Source organism: Squalius cephalus, assembly GCF_949319135.1.
Source record: "Squalius cephalus genome assembly, chromosome: 10".
In the NCBI taxonomy this organism is placed as follows: domain Eukaryota; kingdom Metazoa; phylum Chordata; class Actinopteri; order Cypriniformes; family Leuciscidae; genus Squalius; species Squalius cephalus.
Genome location: NC_137131.1, coordinates 5,707,737 through 5,728,551, shown reverse-complemented (window position 1 = coordinate 5,728,551; position 20,815 = coordinate 5,707,737). Strand labels below are relative to the sequence as shown.

The window sequence follows — 20,815 nt, the reverse complement described above, 5'->3', positions numbered from 1 at the left end:
TGAATGCTTTTTCTATTTCATCCTTCATGAGAAGATGTGATTCTGTTTAAGTGAGCAATAACACCATGCAATCAGTTAAACTAAGACATTACTCTTGTGGGCTTGCAGCTGCGAGCAGCGAGTTCCAGCTTCAACAACAGAGACAGCAGTCAAAAGTGGCCACATCAAAAGACTTAAGCTACAAAAAATTGAATTGAGGTTGATTCTGCATTAAAACGACAAATTATTATTAAAGCCCAAAAGCAGAAAGAAGGCATTCTATTGACACACTTCATAACCACACTTCCTTTTTAGACGAGCACACATATCACACAAACACTACTACCAGCCAAGCCCAATAAAACACAAACACACAGATCGTTTTCCAACATTCTAAGGTTGCAACAATCAGCTTTGTATGTGTGTGTGTGTCATCTGTTTTTGAACCGAGCGCCCGCATGACTAGAGTATTTTGGTCACAGTGCTTAACAGTTTCTTCGTTTGTGTCGTCGGGCTGCCCTCCTTTTCTTGTGTAACTTGTTAATAAAAAGAAGAACAGCTCTCATAAAGGTAGCGGCATATGAGGCCTTGTGTAATACTACTTTATCACACCATGCATGGCTGCTCTAACGCTGTTTACACCTCCAGTAAGTAAAGCCAAGGGGGGAAATCCAAGAATTCAACGAGTTTTAGAAGGAAAAAAAAATTAGGCATTGATGCTAGGAATTTCTTGGGACTCATAACAGACCTTTAAATATAGAATCAAGATGAATTCCAGTCGGATGGGCATAAATACGTCCGCATCTTTTGGTTTACTGAAGATATTCGGTGGAACTTGGTTTTTATCCAAAGAGGAAGTTAAGCCACGCGACTACTGCAGAAGTAGGCGGAAGGGGAAAAAATAAATAAAATGTATATGCCACAAGAATAGCACTGTAGTTTCAGAAAATAAAATGGTCTACGGAAAACATTTTCACTTCACCTTTGTACAATTTTAGACTAGAATCAGCAGAATGTCTAGATGTGAGTTTTTTTAGTCATACTCTAATTGACTTGTTACTAATTATTTTACTCTTTGCACACACACACAACAAGTAGGGCCAGTTTAGCTGCCACAGATTAGATCTTGACCAGATGTTTTCACTGTTATGACAGTTCATGACAATCACAGAACCAGGTTTAATCCGAGTTAAAGTTCTCAACTCTAAATTACTTGAAATGCTCTTTTTGCACTATATAGATTTTAGAGAACATATTCAGAATTGTAGTCAATTAATATGCATTATTCAGTGAAAATCCCAAAACCAGGATGACTAGTTTCCACCAGAATACCACAAAACAACGGACACTTTCCATGGACAGAGAAACAAAAAGGACGTGAAACTTTAAAAACAAGTAGTCAGAGGGCAACACAAATTTTCACATGGTTTGACGCTATTTTTGAACACTTAAAAAAAAAAAACTCCTCCTCTAATGCATAAAAGGTTATGGGCAACATTAACTGAGAAGGAATGCATTGATGCAACTTGTGAATTCCACTAAAATAGTATATTATCTGGATCCCTTTAGCATTATTTCGCACTCGATGACTGTGAAAAAACTAATTCTAACATAATTCTAATATTGTATACTAATTAGGATGGATAGTATGAAAATTAGGATGCGTCTATGTGGAATTTTAAGTATTTTAGGAAAGTGACCGTTATAATGGGGTAATCAAATGCAGGCTAATATAATTAGTTTGTGCTTTTGTTTTTATTTTCATTAGCTTTATTTTTGTTTTTAGATTTTAATGTTACAATGTTAGAATGAAATGTCATTTTAACCACCTTCAATATATTGCATAGCCTGCATTACATTCACTATATTTGTTTCCATATCCTTCAATATCAACATTGTTTGTAGGATATCAATGGGCAGGATGTGATTTTTTGTTGTTGAATAAATACAGATTTTCTTTATCCAAATAGAAAAACTTAGAAAGTACCGAGATATACATCGTATATCGCCATTTAACCAAAAAATACTGAGATATGATTTTTTTTTGCTATATCGCCCAGCCCTAGTCAAATATTTTAAATTCTGGTTATTTGCGTATGTCTTCATAAAACAGGAGACAGAAGGAGCGGGACAAGGAGTAACTTCATAAAACACTTGACTTGGAATAAACTCCACCCACAAGAATTACAGAACTAATTCCTCCACCTATCAAAATCAAAACTACGTCTATGATTTAGACAACATTGCAAACTGAAGAATCAATGTAAGTGATGGAATAAAAATAAAAGCTTCACGTTTCTGCGTTTAAACCCTCTTGCCTTGCCTTGCTTGCATCCGCATATCCATAAGCGTATTACTGTAAATGCATTTTCTGTTTGGTTTTTTTAATTCTCTGTGGTAATCAACAGCAGGCCACGGATGCTCCCTCTCCATAGATGCTTGTATTTAACTCTTTTTAGTCACGATGCCCTGCAAAAATATGTACTTTGTATTAGGTCTAAAAGAGAGTAAAAAGAGGAAATGTGACTGAGTGAAGTAAATTTAATATTTTATTTTTTTTAGCATTTTAAAAAATGTATGCAATACATATCAATCAACAGATTACATACACCGTAAAAAAAAAGTTGTTGCCTTAAATTTTTTAAGTACAATCAACTTCGAAAGTCATTTCAACTTAAATTACATTACACTGGCTTAAAAAAAAAAAAGTTGAATAAAAGTTGACAATTGCTACACTTATTTTGACGAGTTAAAGCATAACTTATTGATCATATCAAGTTTTACAATATACAGTAGGTCTATGTCAAAATGATCGAATGGTTTAGGCTGTTTGTTACATACAGTGAAGGTCAACTCCCTAAAGTGATACAGGCCAAAATCCCAACTTTGATGCATTTAAAACTAGTTTTTATCTCGTGCTAATTTTGTTTTAGACACACAAAAATCACGCCCCTAACATCGCCAATGCTAATAAAACTACTACAGTATTACGGTTGAAATGATGGTTACCACGGTAACGTGTTTTAAGGGGCCAGCCACAAACTTTGCGTTAGCATCATCATCAGCTTGCTCTTATTTACCTCGACCGCCAGCAGATAAAGTAGTCGCACCATCCCAGAAACTCGTCTCTTACCTAATAACAGCAGCCTGTGCGTTTGCTTGTACTCTCTCTTCTCAGCTTTCAGGCTCTTGTCAATGTTTCGACTCCGCTTATTCTCCGCTTTGACCCGCGCCCTCTCCTCCTCTCGCCGCCGTTCCCGGAGCTGCGGGTCACAACTGTCCGAATGGCCGGACTCGGCATCTATCCCGGGGTTCGCACCGGTCCGTCCGCCGGTGTATGTGATGGTCGAATGTGATAACCTAGATCTGAAGCTGTGACACATCCCCATGTCCAATGCTGGGATCGAACCGTAAGGTGATTAACATCCGAATGGACTAGTCTTGTAGGATAAGAACACCATGATGATGATGATGATGATGATGATGATGGATATCCAGGTCAGGTGGAGAGAAGGCTCGCTATTCCCTTACAGCCTTATCGCTCAGGCTTTCCAAAGGTGTCAGTTAGCCTCATCGGATTTTCCCTTAGGTTCTGATATTTACGAGTGGACAGGAGTGAACTTTGACCTGACACGCATAGCGTACTTTTCACTGTTTGTTATTCTTGCTCTACTGTTTCTGGACCCCGCTCCAAGTCCCTCCTTGTCCGCCGGAGCTCTCGCGTGCTGATCTGAGATCAGTTCTCTCTGCCGTAACTTTTGCACAGCGTTAAATTTTCACGAGCAGCAGGGGGAGTCACTCACTCCGTGACGTTGTTTAAATATGTGTGGCTTCACAGATTATTTTTAAGGGAGATGGAAAAACTTTTTCTTAATTAATTACATTATATTATAATTGTGATTAAATTACGTAAACATAGAAATAAATATTTATATAAATTCCTTATTGAACTTACACTTATTGAGTGAAACGTAGTACTTACTTCAATTATTCCCCCCTGGCGGTAATATTATCGTGGTTGTTATTCTTGTTGTATAATGTTGTTGTTCATTGTCAATAAAAAAAAAGGTCAATCAGTGACGTCACGTGGAAAAAAATGCAATCAGAATTTTACAGTTTTGTAAACGATTTATTCCCTTTATCTATTTATAATTGTATTATATAATTGTTATTATTAATATATATTTTTAATTTTGTTATAATCTATTTTATTGTATTCTATTTTATATTGGGAACTATACGGTTATCCGGACCACACCTATTTGGGTTGGGTTAGGGTTAGAGTTAGAGTTAGGTTAACCGTTTAGTACATTTACGTGTGGTCACGTGTGGTCCGGATAACCGTATAGTACCTTATATTGTTTTATAGGCTAACATTAGTGTAATTGTTATTACGAGCGATAGATAGATAGATAGATAGATAGATAGATAGATAGATAGATAGATAGATAGATAGATAGGTAGATAGATAGATAGATAGATAGATAGATAGATAGATAGATAGATAGATAGATAGATACCAAAAAAAATCTATATCATGACTCAGTAAACATCCTGTATGTAGAGGGTCGAAAAAATGTAAGTTGTAATAATAATATCCTGTAGGTGGCGCTATTGTACACCATCATGCAAGTTCATGACAAATTTGACAGAAAGCATCATAAATAGAAGCATACTCGTTCAGACTGAGTCCATACCTATTTTTTTACAGTCTATGGTCCATACGTGTGTGTGTGTGTGTGTGTGTGTGTGAGAGAGAGAGAGAGAGAGAGAGAGAGAGAGAGAGAGAGAGAGAGAGAGAGAGAGAGAGAGAGACATAATGAGTACAGAGCATAATGTTTTATTTTCTATATGTTGTGTCATGTTAATCCACAAGTTTGTACAGATGTCACATGTGGAATGAAATAGTCTGAATAAAATACTGAATATATAAAAGTGAAGCTGACTCTCTTGCCCCTTATCGTTTGCTTTCTCTCATTCCCCCTCTTGTTCCTCTTTCTGTTTGATTTCCCTTACTAATAAAATGACTTGAAATTATGAAAGACCTCATTGTAACTACGGATCAGACACAGTGTGAACAAACACCACATGCAGCACTTTGCTTAATAAATGACCGCTCTTCTGTTTCTTGGAAGGTTGAATAACTCGCACAATAGCCTGCCTTCTGTTCTTAATCTGTTCTACAACATGCCTCATGAATTGACATTATCTAATACAACAGCGCCTTCGCTTCACACTTTCCTTTGACTTTGAGTCTTTTGAACAACTAAGTACTTGTGGTTTATCTTTACTTATATTATTTATGGTTGTTTGGATCTTGACAGTCAAGAATCTTCTTAATGAATGATTGAAAGATGAATTACTGAGTTCATGGGTAAAAATAAAATAAAAAGTTCTTGTGAAAACGACTTTGTGCACAACAGTGGCATCTGTTGGTAAAATATAAATCTGCATGTATGCTTGCTGGCCTCCAAATTACAATTCCAGACCAATAAGAAAAAAATAAAAAAAATAATATATATATATAAATAAATATACTGTACAGAAATGCCAACTTCAACTGTATAAACTGTAACTCTTGTGGCAGGAAACGCTGAGACAATGAGCATGTGGTCTGTCTCTCGGACGGTCTGTCACTGCATTGCGACTGATAGGGCGTGCAAGAGTCTTAATTTTCTTATCATGAATGCCAGAGACAGTGACTGGTCGAAGCTCATGATGATAGGACTTTGCATCCTGCATTTTACATATTCAAATGTTTAAACTATCCTTAAAAACTTAATAAATACATAAGTATTTGGTCATTCATAGTGTGTTAAACTTTGGCCCTACAACTGTTGTTCTTCACTGAAAAGCAACAGTCTCTTCTGCTGGTTTGCTAATTCAGTGTCACAATGACTAGTACGTTATGTGGCATATGGGTGACTCCCTCTTAATGATGTCAGCACTGGTATTACACACACAGTGGGCACCTCAGACTCACGGTCAAGGCTATTCCTGCTCTTTCAGCTTGCCTTATTCATCATTATGCGTGAGATTGTTCATCTACAGATCGGACAGTGTGGGAATCAGATCGGCTCTAAGGTGCGATGGCTCAAAATATGTATTTTTGTGTATACTTTTATGATAAGTAGCTGCTTTACCATCTTCAACTTAACTTGATTCAAGCATGCTTAACAGACTATTGAGCATGCATTTCTTTATTATGAGTATTTATTTGTAGTTTATTTATTAGTTTGTTTGTCTCATACGATTCTTTTATTATTGTTGTACTTTTTTTGGAGTTTACTGCCATTTTGAACTGCATTCTGCTAATGGCTAAATATTGCAGCAATGGCTTCAGTTATAAGCTATAGCAAAAACTTTTTTGTACTACTAAAATGTATTTTTAAACTGAATAAATATTTGAAGTTATGATACGTGCGGTCATGGGGTGTTCACCCTAGTGTGGTCTACTGTAAGATAAGAGACAGAGCCTCCTCTGACGGGCTAGGCCTTCTTTATCATAGAAATGGCCTGTGAATTTCAGAGTGATAGATGCAGTAGAATTCAGTTGTTGAATGTCTTGACTGTTTTTGTCATTTGAAATCTAAGGTTTCCTTCAGTACTGAAGATATCTGTTTGATCAGGTCAAAATGTAATAAATGGGAGAAAATATGATGACTAAGTTTCAAGCTAAAAAATGGTTCAATGTGTTCGCAGTTCTGGGAGGTGATCAGTGAAGAACATGGTATTAACAGAGCAGGAACATATGAGGGTGACATGGACCTTCAGCTGCAGAGGATCAATGTGTACTTCAGTGAAGCACATGGTATGCAGACCTACACATTACCATATTATCTTAAAATACGTCTGTGCCATTGTTTTGTCTGAAGATGCATACCAGTAATGTTTTTTTCCCCATAAGGCACATTTCTGTCAGGACCACTATTGTCAAATACGATTGGCAATTGCACACAGTTAGGATTGGCGGTTTGGTTCTGTTCTGGGCAAGAACTCCCTGCGCATATGCAGCCTAGCATGGATTAGAGCAGGGAGAGCAGCGATAACCCCCCTTAGGGTAAACAGAACAGAACCAACATGAATGTATTGCAGATATCATTAATTCAAGATTTTAAAGTACAACATAATTCGAGAATTTATTCTAATTCAAGGGGAATCAGAATGCCATCCTGACTGGACGAGAGGAGGAGCTGGGGAGGGAGGAGGGTAATTAGCTCATGAGAAACGTGATAGCTGCTGATAATACTGAAGGAGCTTATATATGAATACAGTCATAGCCGTCGATAGGTAGACGTGGATCAGCTGAGTGTCAGCTGATGTGAGCTTGACTAACTTGACCTGCCAGAACTGACGCTACGCTTACTTTGTAAAAGCTACTTAAATGCCCTAATTATACTAAAGTCCAATCCTGGCTTAATCTAAACCCTCTCTGTGAAATCAGGCCTACATGTTTCTGTTTGTGTTCAGTAGTTACTAAAAGGTTTTTTTAATCAACTGCAATGGCATTCATACATTTTTAGTGCATAAATAAATGTCTGTATTATATAACATATTATATGTGTGTAACATTAAGACTAGTATTGGGTTGAATTTTGGGATTTTCTTTTGTATTGCATTGCTTTTGTCTCTTTTTTTGCAATCAGGGGCAATGCATCTCGTGTTCATTTAAATGCATTTTTGTTGTTACTGTAAATGGTGTGTTTTATATTGTAAGAACCGTTCTCAGCTGTCTTTATCTGGTAAGTGGGGCAGCCTTGCAGTCGAGGTACACAGTAACTTCCTATAACAAAATTCTCAGTGACTGAGATGTTTCATTGCCTGTCAGGTGGCAAATATGTTCCAAGAGCATTGTTAGTGGACCTGGAGCCAGGCACTATGGACAGCGTGAGGAGCAGCCTCATAGGACAGCTCTTCAGACCGGATAATTTTATACACGGTGAGTCAATAATCATCTACAATATGACCACGATTTAAGTAACCACCACTTAACTCAAACTCTAAAACCAGTTGACAGAAGAGTTGATTCAGGAACAGTTTTAACCTGGCACCATAAGGTCATTCCTGATGCTGTTTTCTCTCTGTAAATATAAAGGCAGTTCTGGAGCTGGCAATAACTGGGCCAAAGGTCACTATACTGAGGGCGCAGAACTTGTGGAGCAGGTTGTGGATCGTGTCCGTAATGAAGCGGAGAGCTGCGACTGCTTGCAGGGGTTCCAGTTCGTCCACTCTCTAGGCGGTGGCACTGGTTCGGGAATGGGTACCTTGATTATCAATAAGATCCGAGAGGAGTACCCCGACCGCATCATGAATAGTTTCAGCGTAATGCCCTCGCCGAAGGTCTCCGATACTGTAGTGGAGCCGTATAACGCGACCCTATCAGTTCACCAGCTGATTGAGAATACAGATGAGACGTTTTGTATTGATAACGAAGCGCTGTATGATATCTGCTTCCGCACTCTCAAGCTCACAACGCCAACTTATGGAGATCTCAACCACCTCGTATCCCTCACCATGAGCGGGGTCACAACCTCCCTCCGCTTCCCAGGTCAACTGAACGCTGACCTTCGGAAGTTGGCCGTCAATATGGTGCCCTTCCCGCGTCTCCATTTCTTCATGCCTGGTTTCGCTCCTCTCACAGCACGTGGTAGCCAACAATACAGTGCCCTAACGGTGCCCGAGCTCACCCAGCAGATGTTCGACGCCCGTAACATGATGACCGCGTGCGACCCGCGTCGAGGACGCTATCTGACAGTGGCGGGCATTTTCCGTGGTCGCATGTCCACTAAGGAGGTTGATGAGCAGATGCTCGCCATTCAGCAGAAGAACAGCAATTACTTCGTGGATTGGATCCCTCACAACGTCAAAGTCGTTGTTTGTGATATCCCGCCACGAGGCCTCAAAATGGCCTCCACATTCATCGGAAACAACACCGCCATCCAGGAGATATTCAAGCGCATAGGGGAGCAGTTTTCGCTCATGTTCCGACGCAAGGCCTTCCTGCATTGGTACACGGGGGAGGGCATGGATGAGCTGGAGTTCACGGAGGCGGAGAGCAACATGAATGATCTGGTTTCAGAATACCAGCAATATCAGGATGCCACAGCCGATATGGATTACGACGCAGAAGATGAAGTGACAGAAGAGGAGGGTCTGCCATCAATAGTACACAGCACTCGAGTAGAGATTAAGACTGAGGCGGTCGCTGAAACCTCTGACAGCGAATGACGCGAGGGCTTTAGTGAATATGGCACGAGTGGATGTGATTGTGTCAAGAGTGAGATCATTCAGTGGCCACAAAAAGTATTTAGACACTTAAGATACCCTTAAAATGGATGTAATGAATTACATTGCATTAGAAATTATGGCATCTGAACTTCAAATATGATAATCACAGTGTCATTTTGAACATCTCTTCAACATTTACAACCTGTTGAAATGTATTTTTGTTTTTATATTTTATGTAATTCAATGACACTGTTCCTCAAGTGTTCAAATACTATTTGGAGCCACTGTACATAGCAAACTGTGAAATATTTCTGATCTCCAGGAGAAAATTATAAATTACACATAAGACATAGATTTAAAATTCAAAAATAATTTTCTAATCTTTTAAAGATTTTTTCAAGCAGATGTACACTACTGTTCAAAGGTTTGGGGTCGATCAGATTTTTGTAATTTGTTAAAAGTCTCTTATGCTCTCCAAGGCCTCCTTTATTTGATCAAAAACACAGTAAACAGTAATAATGTGAATTTATTATAAATGTTGAAAAGAGTTGTACTGCTTAATATTTTTGTGGAAACCTTTGAAATTTAAATCTTTTGTAACATTATAATTATAAACCTTTGATCAATTCAGTGCATCCTTATTGAAAAAAGTATTAATTAACTGAACCCAAACTAACAGTAGTGTATAGTATATTGTAAAGCTATATATATATATATATATATATATATATATATATATACACAAAATGTTGATTGTATCGTCACTGGAGAACATAATACTATTTCTGTATGTCCTGTAATAATGAAAATCTACAGACATTTAAGAGAAAGAAACTTAAAGTCAAAACTGATTTTCATTTGTGTGGTGTAATACTATATAGAGGCTTTCTTCTGTAATTTTTTTTATATTCAACAGGCTACATTTCTGTTTTTGTTACTTTTGCTCATCCTTTAATAAAAGCATGTATTAATATACAACAATTTAAATTAAAACAAAAAAATATTTGATGTATCTGCATAGTACTTCACTATTTATAATGCTAAGAACTTTTATTTTCCTTTTCATTGTCAATTATGTCATGCACACATCAGTTTTCATTTATGAAAGAAAAAAAAAATTTTTTGGACACCAGTAAGCAACAAACTATTCAATTTAAGAGGTTTTACATAATGCAAGCACTGTCATATTTTAATAAAATACTAAATACAATAATATATGGAAATCCTCCTGCTTTTTTTTTAATCACATTTCTAGTTAAACCTGATGTATACTGTATAGCCTCCTTGTATAGCCTGTGAAATATTAATTATATACAAAGAGCATTGATAAGCCAAATCTGTCCACATCTTATGCCGAGAACATTTTACTAAAGCTTTAAATAAATATCACACAGCCAAGTGTGTGGACATTGTCAGTACTACTTACATATAACAAGCAAAACTGACATGATAAATTAAAAGTAATGCACACATTTTGCCCAATGCATGCTTACTCTTTAGACCAAGAAAACAGAGTGAACTCATAATTTATTTGAGACTCATAATTTATTATCAAAAGAATACAGCTATTTTCATTCAATCAACATAACTGCGGGTCTTGTTGTAAATCCGACAGAGAATGTATATGGAGAAGTAGGGATTGCATGGTGTAATTGCAGCTCCTACAAAAAAAAAAAAAAAAAGCACAAAAGAACATCAATCATAACATCTATCTTAGATAAAACATGGGACTAAAAAAATATGTCTAAATGGTCAGTTAATGCATCACTTTCTACAACACCAGAACAGTTCAGATAAACACTTTAATTGTTTAAAGGAATAAGGGACTCACATTATGCAGTCTTGAGTTTAGTGACCTTCACATTGGTTTCTGCGTTTTTAAGCGCCTCAACTCTGATCTGGGGCTTCAGTGCTGCCCGCAGGACCCTGGCGCAGATAGCCGAGTACCTGATGTAACTGAAATGACAAGACAAATATTAGGTTACAGAATAACTAAAAAATATATATTTATATATGTGAATTATATGTGAATTTTGATTCAAATTCAAAATGACACTACTACTACTACAGTCAAATGCATAGCTGTATAGAGCAAGGCCAAACCAATTTAACAGCAGCTTTATAACTTTACGGACCATAGAACGTACAGCAATTAAAATAGAAAATACACAGCTTTTACGTAGTTTAATGTTAATGGTACCTCAGCCCTGCTTGTCTCCAGTAAGCGACCATTTTTCCGTGCAAATGTGTGTCTTTCGTCCGTCAAGCGCTTGCTGTGCGATTTGATCAAGGACGAGGACAAGGCCTGTGCGTACACCGGAACTTACGTCATAGGCCAGCGTACAGTCGCATTGGCTGGCAAACCTGCCAATCATTTGCTCTGGCCACGGAGTTGAGTAAATTTTCAAAGCGAAAGGGTTACATTTTTTGAGTAATACTATTTTAATTATAGTAAATAAAAAAGTTGCTCCAGGTTTTGTGGCATTTAAAAATGATTTGAAAAAAACTATTAGCGTGAAAAAAAGTCCCTTTAAACTCTCACTCTCTTTCTCTCGTTATATATAACATTTAATATAAAATTCAAACGTATTTTGAGTATACATATACTATTTAAACAATCGTATTTATTGTCCGATAATTCTACATAAATGAATCATTACTAGATATTTAATATGACATAAGAATTTATTTAAATCAGAAGGTTATTTTATTTAGTAGGAACGACCCGATTTGACGGATGGTTTTGTTGCAATTTGTTTGCGTAAGATTTCATAAAACCTGATTGTTCATACACTTATGACCTATCAATATTCTATTTAATAATAATAATACATGCTTTAAATATACATATTCATTCAAAGTAAAATAAATAAATAAATAAATAAAGTAAAATATAATAAAATAAAACTGTGCAAGAGGACAAGGACAAAATTATAATAGACAAAAAGAAAAGGGTACTTTATACGACAACATACCTGCTTAAAATGTTATAAGCTCCAATCGCCTTTTTACTTGTGCAATTACACGAAACAGAACAATAAAGCTCATTGAAATCATTTTTAAAGTAAGAAAAATTTGGTTTGGAATCAGACCATTTCATTTTATGAATGTGAAACCTTCCCATTAATATTAACAATTGTATGAAGTGTGCCTTATCTTTCTCAATCCCATGATCATTGAAGTTTATTATGTCAAATCCACCCATCTGCAAAACAATGCTCAATTTAATCAAATGCTCCACATCAATCCAAAACATTTCTTATTTTAGACTCTTATTTTGTAAAATAGAACCATCGACAGAACGGAAGACTCACGATACGCCATGACGTGAGTCATGTTCTTGTGACGTGATGATGTCATGCGGCCTGGGTTAGAGAAGAGGAAGCTGAAAAAACAACAACAAGCCTGTTGAGTCAGTGACAGATAGAAGACACTCTGAGGTGACCAGTCCAGACTAGTAGTCGCAAAATCAATCCTTGCTGTCGTCCCGAGGGCAAAATGTCTTTGTTTGGGAAGTTATTTGGTAGCGGTGGGAAAGGGGGTAAATCTGCAAGCCCTCAAGAGGCTATCCAGCGACTGCGAGAAACAGAAGAAATGTTGACCAAGAAACAGGAATTCCTGGAGAAAAAGATCGAACAGGAGCTTGTTACGGCCAAGAGGAACGGAACGAAGAACAAAAGAGGTGAGAGATGAACTGGCTCACCTGGCATAGATTAGCTGGGTAAATCAGGTTAGGTTTGGCAGTGTGAGATGAGCTGTGTAGTGTGTATGGGGTTGTCACAGCTTTATGTATTTTTTATGTTGTGTATTAGACAATTGAATTAACTAAAGAATGTGTATTGTAAACAAAATAATATAATTAGCCGACTAATGAACAGAACTAGTCATTCAGAGCTGTCGTAGATAACTGGGGTATATGTGAAATGTTTTATTTAGGACGATACTTTTCCTTTAATGTGATCAATTCTCTCCATCAGTTCACCTTTGACCTGCCCTGGTATCCATGGTCATGATAGTTGACTCAGGGACTTTCCTCCAGAAGAGCTTCAAACAAAAATAAAGGCAATAACATACAAATTTATTCATCAATGTTATCCTGTAAATGCAGCCGTTAGTAGATATATGTGACAAATGTACTTTCTGCAATACATCAGATATTGATTCGCTCTCTCATTTTTGGATTGACTTTAAAATGGACATGACAGACATTCTTTAAAAAAAAAAGCTTACTTTACTTTACTTTTTTTTACAAAACCCAAACTTACATAATCAATCAAGTCAAGAATAGCTCAACACCCCCTCATATATTACCTTCTGTGCCATGAGAGCACAAAATAAGAAAACCGTACATATTCGAAAGATTTTCACATTCATGTTATGGTCCACGTTAACTTTTTTTGCTTGATTTGATGTTTATTCTGTATTATAAGTGTTTTATTGCTCTTTCTCACATTCTCTGAACTGTTAAATATGCTCTGTCCTTATATTTTCTGATTTGACTGTTACTAGTACTTAACTAAATACATTTTTAAAAAGTGCTAGAAACTGACCGTCTGCTCAACATAAAATTAAAAAATTGCGATAGATCAATATGCCTTTGCCCTGGTTTCCATTAGTGTCCCTTTCAGGTAAATGGACTGCATTCCTATATAAATGCAGTCCATTTACCATTTACCATTTAGTGTCCCTTTCAGACTGTGCAAATGATGTAAACACAATTACCAGAAGCAAATTTATAAGGCTGTTTTTTCTTTTTTCTTTTTCTGTCCCATCGATACTACTAGGCAAATCCAGAGATAGCTTCATAAATGATTTCAGTGCAATGCCAGGGCCACATTACAGAGCCATCTCTGTTGTGAGGCCTGTAACTCAACTCCACATTTAAAGTCCCCTGAACAGAGGTGATCAATAATTGATCTGATTGTCCTACGAGGGCTTCTGGGACACGACAGGTGACGAAGCTGATGGTTTATGACTGCTAGGGGTGTGGGACTGATGTGTGGTCATAGTTCACACTTCCACTGCCTTCATGGAAAAAGTGTTTGTGTCATAGCCTTTACGTCAGGTCACAGGTGACGTCTTTGGAATGGCCTTTTTGAACGTGCTCGAGGGTTTTATTTTATTGCAGATTGCAAACCTGATACATTCAGGTCACATTCCATACATTGCACAAAAAAAAGCTGCTGTTTTCTCTTCTACATGTGAATTGACAACTCAAATCACTGTTTTGTCAATGTTTAGAATTTTAAATCTGTTGAAAGTAAAACTGTAACATGTTTGTGAATTGACTTTTTATGTGCGATTCTCACAAAGAACATGGTCTGAAAAATACCGTGTTTTTTGTGTGTGTGTTTGACGTTACATTAAAATCCATTATCCTAATGTCACCCTTATTTAACAAAATAAATAAATTAATATAGATAAATTAGAGGCAACTACTCATGAACAGTGTTATTTTAGTGTCATTGATATACTATTATAGTGTTTGTTAATATTTAGATTTTTCTATTTTCATTTTAATCTTAGTTAAAGTTTTAGTAATTGTGTTTTTGTCTTTTTTTATTATTAATGTCTATGGTTTTTAGTAAGTGTTAGTTTTAGTTTAATTGAAGTTTTAGTTATTTTAGTATTTAAGCTAAAAAAAGAGAAATGGTGTCTTGGCTTAGCTTTTTTAAAACATTTTATTTCAGTTAATTTTTTTTTATTTATTAATTTTTTATTATTTTTTATTATTAGATTAGTTTATTTAATGATTATAACCCTACTTAAACAATTTAAAACTGAAACAATACTTTTTTATTTTTTATTTTATGGTTATGAGAAAATGGGTAGGTTTTGCATAATAATTAAAAAAAGAATGTCACAATACAAAAAAAAAATCATATTGGTCCTAAAATAGGCCTTATGCAAAATATAATTCCGTCTTGTCTTCTTTTTTTTTCCGTTCTTGTCCTGGTTATGTTCTTGACAGGCTTTGCAGGTTTCACCTTTACACGGCATATCTGTACTTGACTTGTCATTAATGCATAATTAGGCTGCCAACCACATTCTCACTAGAAAGCAACAGGCCCTTTTCCTCTTTTCTTGCAGCTCACTTGCCTGATTAAGTTTGGTGAGTGCGCCTCATTTAACCGCACCTGTACTGAGTCCCTAACTCTGCACCACTGCTTCCCTGAGAAATCATTTTGAAAACCTCTGCTCATAATTTTGATTTAGTACTGGGATTCTGGGAATCATACACTCTGGACTTTCCATTTTACCTTTTGCTGTAGATTTATTTTTCTGTGCAAGCAATTTCTTACTAAAGCATCTTGACAAATATTGTGCCCAAATCCCTGGGTTCTGGGTAATAATCGCAGGACTGGCCGGTAATGCATGATGCTTAATAGTAATTGAAATAAAGGAGTTTCAAATAAAATCACTAGATCTGTAATTACATACAGTAGTACTCTTTTAAATAAACATCAGATTTAATGTTATGCAATAATATTCCATGGGGTTCCCAAATTCTCTGTATTTTGTGCTTTAATCGTAACATTTACCTTTCTTCCTTTTTGAAACAGCTGCATTACAGGCACTGAAGCGTAAGAAGCGCTACGAGAAGCAGTTAGCCCAGATTGATGGCACCCTTTCTACCATTGAGTTCCAGCGGGAGGCGCTAGAGAACGCCCACACCAACACTGAGGTCATCAAGAATATGGGCTATGCTGCCAAGGCCATGAAGGCTGCCCATGACAACATGTGAGGAGTTTCTTTTTCTTTTCTTCTTATCAGCGCTTCCCTTTCCAGAGGCTTCTCTATTAGCCTCGCTGTGGCAAGGTTTTGGGTTTATCATAAACAAGTTAAATTTACCAATGCAAGCTATTGGGATTATGGTACTTTGAAATGGGATATTGCTAAAGGAAATGTTAAAGGGATAGTTCACCCAAAAATGAAAATCCTGTCATCATTTACTCACCCTCATGTTTTTCCAAACCCGTAAGACTTCCGTTCATCGTTGGAACACAAATGAAGATATGTGTGATGAAATCTGAGAGCTTTCTGTCCCTCCATTGACCGCAACGCTTCTGACACTTTGATGCTTCAAAAAGTTCATAAAGAGATCGTAAAACTAATCCATATGAATTGAGCGGTTTAGTCCACATTTTCTGAAGAGACTCGATTGCTTTATATGATGAACAGATTTAATTTAGGCTTTTATTCACATAAAAACATTCATCAACTCACACATCAGTTGTGGTAAACGGAAGCTCAAGCATGTTCGCTTGATGTGCGAGAACCAATGAGGTTCATTCTCGTGTTACGCAGCACGTTTGAGCTTCTGCAAGAACCAATGAGGTTTGTTCTCGTGTTGGCGGGACAGAATAGAGGGACAGAAAGCTCTCAGATTTCATACAAAAGATTTTCATTTGTGTTCTGAAGATGAACGAAAGTCTTAGGGGTTTGGAACGACATGAGGGTGAGTAAATGAGGACAGAATTTTCATTTTTGGGTGAACTATCCCTTTAAATATATTGGCAGGAGATCATAAAGTTGAGTTTATAATTCAGTCTGTTGTCTGTGTACCTTCAGGGACATCGACAAAGTGGACGAACTTATGCAGGACATCACAGAGCAGCAAGAGCTGGCACAAGAAATTTCAGACGCAATCTCAAAGCCTGTTGGATTTGAGGACTTTGATGAAGTAAGATTAAAACAAGCACACTTCTCAATTTTCGGGAGGCAACGTTTACACCTGAGATGATAACATTGATTAAAAAAAAAAAGTACTCTCCCCAAACTTTTGATGTGTAGTGTATTTAGTGATGTACATCCACTTAAATCCAATCACAAGTGGTCACATTTGAGAGGCATGTAGTACTAGGTATAAACAGATGTGTGTTGTTTCAGGATGAGCTGTTAGCTGAACTGGAAGAGCTGGAGCAGGAAGAGTTGGATAAGAACCTTCTGGAGATCGGAGACAATGTACCACTGCCAAACGTGCCCTCTACATCCTTACCTTCCAGACCAGGTACAAAAACACACAACACATACACACTCACGTCTGGTTCACTATCTTTGTGGGGACTCTCCATAGACTTAATGGTTTTTATACTGTACAAACTGTATATTCTATCTCCTTACACTAACCCTACCCCTAAACCTACCCATCACAGAAAACTTTATGCATTTTTACATTTTCAAAAAAATATAATTTAGTATGTTTATTAACCCATTTCCCTCGTGGGGACTGCTGGCTGGTACCCACAATGGAGGTGATCTCAGGTTTTACTATCCTTGTGGGGACATTTGGTTCCCACAATGTGTAATATAAACCAAACGCACACACACACACACACACACACACACACACGTACGTTTGTTTCACTATATTAGTGAGGCCATTGCATAGACTTCCATTGATTTTTCTATCAGATTAATGATATTTTCTATGGCCTAACCCAACCCCTACCCTTAAAGGCAGGCATACACTGTGTGAGTTCAGACACTCGGGAGGTCGTTTGCACACGTTGCGATTCAATTAACCTGATAATTTTAACCAAAGCAGCTGGTACACAGCAATCACACAAGCTTTCTTGCTAAACACAGAGACTGGAGCTTTCAATGTTGCTGATATAGCTTTAGATAGAAACAAGAAAGAAAATAAAAAGACGAGTGTGCAAATGATTTGGTAGATTGCAGAGAACAACACAGCCATTCCCTACAACAAAAACAACTAGAGAGTGTATTTGTGTGTGTGTCAGTGTATGCGCACGCTGTAGGGTTGCAGCCACTGGGCTATAATAATATTCATAGATCTAGCCTATGTAACGTGGTTGTGTATGATCTGGCAATAGGGGACAGCATATACACTGGTCAAAACTTTTCACTGGCTCGTAATTCCTCTCACACAATGCGAGCCACGACCATAAGAGCATCAATGATTTCCAGACGATTTCTCCCGCGCTCAGGCGTGAGTGCCTGTGTGTGGACAGTGTGTCATGCTGCGTATGAGACTGTTAGGGAGAGATTTTTAATTGTAATTGATCATAAATGAATAAATAGTCACTTATTTGAAAAAAGTAACTGGTATTATGTTTTTACATTATTTTTACTAATTTTTCTATCACTCAAATCGTGTCAAATAATTTCTGGCACTGCAAATCGTTCCTTTAGACAAATGTATTTACAATGGGCCTGTATTAAATGCAGTTTTTTAATGTCTTTTTGCGCTTGCAGCAAAGAAGAAAGAAGAAGAGGATGAGGATGACATGAAAGACCTGGAGGCATGGGCTGCCAATTAATGCTTGTTCTGCTCCGCCGAAACCCATACATACTATACAAGGCATAAACCTCACTCCGATACCAGTTACTAAAGGACCTGGAAGGACTCTTCAGTATGTTACAGTATGTTGTCTTTGTGTCTAAAGTAGGTTAATATATAAACACACACGAGAGGAAAACAAAAACATTAATGCAAATGCTCAAAAAAAGAACAGATCCCCACCAGGCTTACAGTCGACACACTCATCTAAGCAAGTCTGAGATTTCACCTGGTTTCTCCTCATCTCTGGACTGTTCTGACATGAAAAAGGCTTGTTGTAGATCAGTGTTTGTGTCCGTTACCTGTACTCATATATTTTCAGACTTCCATCCAAGAAACCAATACACACGGAAACCCTTTGCACGCAGGGGACGGTGTCTGTAACGTTTTACGTCATGTTTTTTGGAGAGAACATGTGGTATATTACGAGTTTATATCACTAAAAACTCATTGTTCACATGCACGCATTCAAGTTCTGTTAAAAGCACTGTAAGCCCTTTTTGATTCTGTGCATCGAGCATTTCAGATATTGATGCAAGTGTAGGTGCTTCCCACGTACAAGAACCGTACTGCCCACGGGACGTCCTATATCAGCACTTAGGCTTTATGACTACAAGACCTGGTCTCCATTTTGGGGCTGAGGTGGGCATGAAGTTGTCGCGATCCTCCTCTTGAACATGCATCAAGTTTGAGTGGTGAGAGGCTTCTACTGTACATAGCATCTCTCTTTAATGGCATGATGGTTTACGGTCTCCTGACAGCATGGGATTCCTATATTGAATAGGTGTCTTCACTCAAGAATCATGTGCTGTATTTGAGATAGTTCAGAAATACTGGCTTGTGACTCCAAGATATCTTTACACTAGAAGTGGTTTATTGAAATGTGTGTTGTATTAGGGGGGAAAACGACTTGGCTCGTTGTAGTTTTCAGACGTTTGTCTTATTTTTGAGGTGTGAATGCATTCAAACGAATTTCTACCAGGACAGACAGCACAGATTAATGTAATATCATACTATATTTTACAAAGTTCACTATTATGATGTTCTGGTACAGTGTTTTTTTTTTTTTTTGTTTTTTTTTCTCTCCTGAGAATCTATAAAAACATTTATTTATCAGACTCTGAAGGTTTCATTGACATTGTTTATTGTTTGTTTGTCTTTTTGACACTCGTTTATTGTCCTCTGCCTTTCAACCTTACACCTACATTAAAGTTTTGCCAAATTAACACTTCTCTGGATTTTTATTTGCCCATTAGATGTTCGTTGTCATTATTTTCGTGCATTTCAAAGCATCACTGTTCAGCTTAAAAACATGTTTTTGACTATTGAATATTATGTATTTGTAGAAACAGTATCACCAGACAAGAGGCCTGAGAGTATATCTTTTTTATTTTAAAATACCCACTGTTCTGTTACATGCATACAGTCAGAAATCTTTTAGAGACAATAATGGAATATAATATATTATGGTACTTTTCTGTTTGTTTCTTGCAGTGGAAAGTACAATTTTGAAGCAACATGCTTTCTGTAGTAATGGAAACTGATTTGCACAGGATGTGAAAGACAAGCTTTTAATACATTTGTATGTTTTCATTATATTGTAGGTGCTGGATTTGTCATTGTTATATCACTATCATTATAATCTCATTTATTGTTATTAAAATATTTTTACTGAGTTTCCTAGTCCTGAGACATGACTTCAGCACAGTAAGAACACATATGAGAAAAGGTCATCCATATGCAATATGGATTAAAATTTTGGGTTTGTAAGATTTTTTTAAAAGAAATGAATACTTTCATTCAGCAAGGACACATTAAATCATCGATAAAAAGTGACAGTAAAGACATTTATAATGTTGCATGGATTTCTATTCATCAAAGAGTCCTGAAAAAAATCCATCACGGCTTACACAAAAATATTAAGCAGCACAACTGTTATTAACATTGATAATGAGCAGCAAATCAGCATATTAGAATGATTTCTGAAGGATCATGTGACACTGAAGATTAACTAAATTCATTCAGCTTTGCCATCACAGGAGTTAATTAAATATGAATATAAATCAAAATATATATAAATTAAAAATATATTGCAAGAGAAAACAGTTATTTTAGATTGAAATAATAGTTCACATTACTTTTACAGTATTTTGATCAAGTAAATGCAGCCTCAAAAGCATTAAAAAATCTTACCAATCCCAGACTTTTCAAACAGTAGTTGAAGTAATAATCTACCTCAACATTTAAATTCAGATCAGTCAGTTGCATTTAATAATTTTATGATTGACAGGGTGTTCTGTAAAT

The 20,815-nt window shown here is 36.7% G+C and overlaps 4 protein-coding genes across 4 annotated transcripts in view; 2 read left to right on the top strand and 2 right to left on the bottom strand.

The window, feature by feature from the left end:
- The window catches only part of gnas (GNAS complex locus), a 33,302-nt gene extending 29,569 nt beyond the window's left edge, over positions 1 to 3,733 (bottom strand). Inside the window, exon 1 of the mRNA XM_079884355.1 lies at positions 3,113 to 3,733. Coding sequence (XP_079740481.1) covers positions 3,113 to 3,368 — 256 coding nt within the window. The 5' untranslated portion in view covers positions 3,369 to 3,733. The remainder of the gene's footprint in view (positions 1 to 3,112) is intronic.
- Positions 3,734 to 5,847: 2,114 nt separating this feature from the next.
- tubb1 (tubulin, beta 1 class VI) lies at positions 5,848 to 10,826 on the top strand. The gene is made up of 4 exons (XM_079883954.1): positions 5,848 to 6,063; positions 6,682 to 6,790; positions 7,808 to 7,918; positions 8,075 to 10,826. Exons 1-4 carry the CDS (start codon positions 6,007 to 6,009, stop codon positions 9,205 to 9,207), a joined length of 1,410 nt encoding a protein of 469 aa, XP_079740080.1. The 5' UTR covers positions 5,848 to 6,006; the 3' UTR covers positions 9,208 to 10,826.
- Positions 10,734 to 11,564, bottom strand: atp5f1e (ATP synthase F1 subunit epsilon). The gene is made up of 3 exons (XM_079883955.1): positions 11,408 to 11,564; positions 11,039 to 11,163; positions 10,734 to 10,868 (listed from the first exon to the last, which is right to left on the bottom strand). The coding sequence occupies exons 1-2, from the start codon at positions 11,437 to 11,439 to the stop codon at positions 11,040 to 11,042; spliced, it is 156 nt and encodes a 51-aa protein (XP_079740081.1). The 5' UTR covers positions 11,440 to 11,564; the 3' UTR covers positions 10,734 to 10,868; position 11,039.
- Positions 11,565 to 12,499: 935 nt separating this feature from the next.
- On the top strand, positions 12,500 to 20,187 carry chmp4ba (charged multivesicular body protein 4Ba). The gene is made up of 5 exons (XM_079882799.1): positions 12,500 to 12,889; positions 15,771 to 15,948; positions 16,780 to 16,891; positions 17,098 to 17,218; positions 18,427 to 20,187. The coding sequence occupies exons 1-5, from the start codon at positions 12,706 to 12,708 to the stop codon at positions 18,489 to 18,491; spliced, it is 660 nt and encodes a 219-aa protein (XP_079738925.1). The 5' UTR covers positions 12,500 to 12,705; the 3' UTR covers positions 18,492 to 20,187.
- Positions 20,188 to 20,815: the final 628 nt, after the last annotated feature.

What these genes read in the sequence shown, in the direction of transcription:
- tubb1 (XM_079883954.1), top strand. Translation starts at nt 6,007, where the DNA reads ATGCGTGAGATTGTTCATCTACAGATCGGACAGTGTGGGAATCAGATC. An exon ending in GGAATCAGATCGGCTCTAAG is followed by an intron (nt 6,064 to 6,681) that starts GTGCGATGGCTC and finishes ATGTGTTCGCAG; the next exon opens with TTCTGGGAGGTGATCAGTGA. An exon ending in ACCGGATAATTTTATACACG is followed by an intron (nt 7,919 to 8,074) that starts GTGAGTCAATAA and finishes GTAAATATAAAG; the next exon opens with GCAGTTCTGGAGCTGGCAAT.
- atp5f1e (XM_079883955.1), bottom strand. Translation starts at nt 11,439, where the DNA reads ATGGTCGCTTACTGGAGACAAGCAGGGCTGAG. An exon ending in TGGAGACAAGCAGGGCTGAG is followed by an intron (nt 11,164 to 11,407) that starts GTACCATTAACA and finishes TTGTCATTTCAG; the next exon opens with TTACATCAGGTACTCGGCTA.
- chmp4ba (XM_079882799.1), top strand. Translation starts at nt 12,706, where the DNA reads ATGTCTTTGTTTGGGAAGTTATTTGGTAGCGGTGGGAAAGGGGGTAAA. An exon ending in CGGAACGAAGAACAAAAGAG is followed by an intron (nt 12,890 to 15,770) that starts GTGAGAGATGAA and finishes TTTTTGAAACAG; the next exon opens with CTGCATTACAGGCACTGAAG. An exon ending in ATCCTTACCTTCCAGACCAG is followed by an intron (nt 17,219 to 18,426) that starts GTACAAAAACAC and finishes TTGCGCTTGCAG; the next exon opens with CAAAGAAGAAAGAAGAAGAG.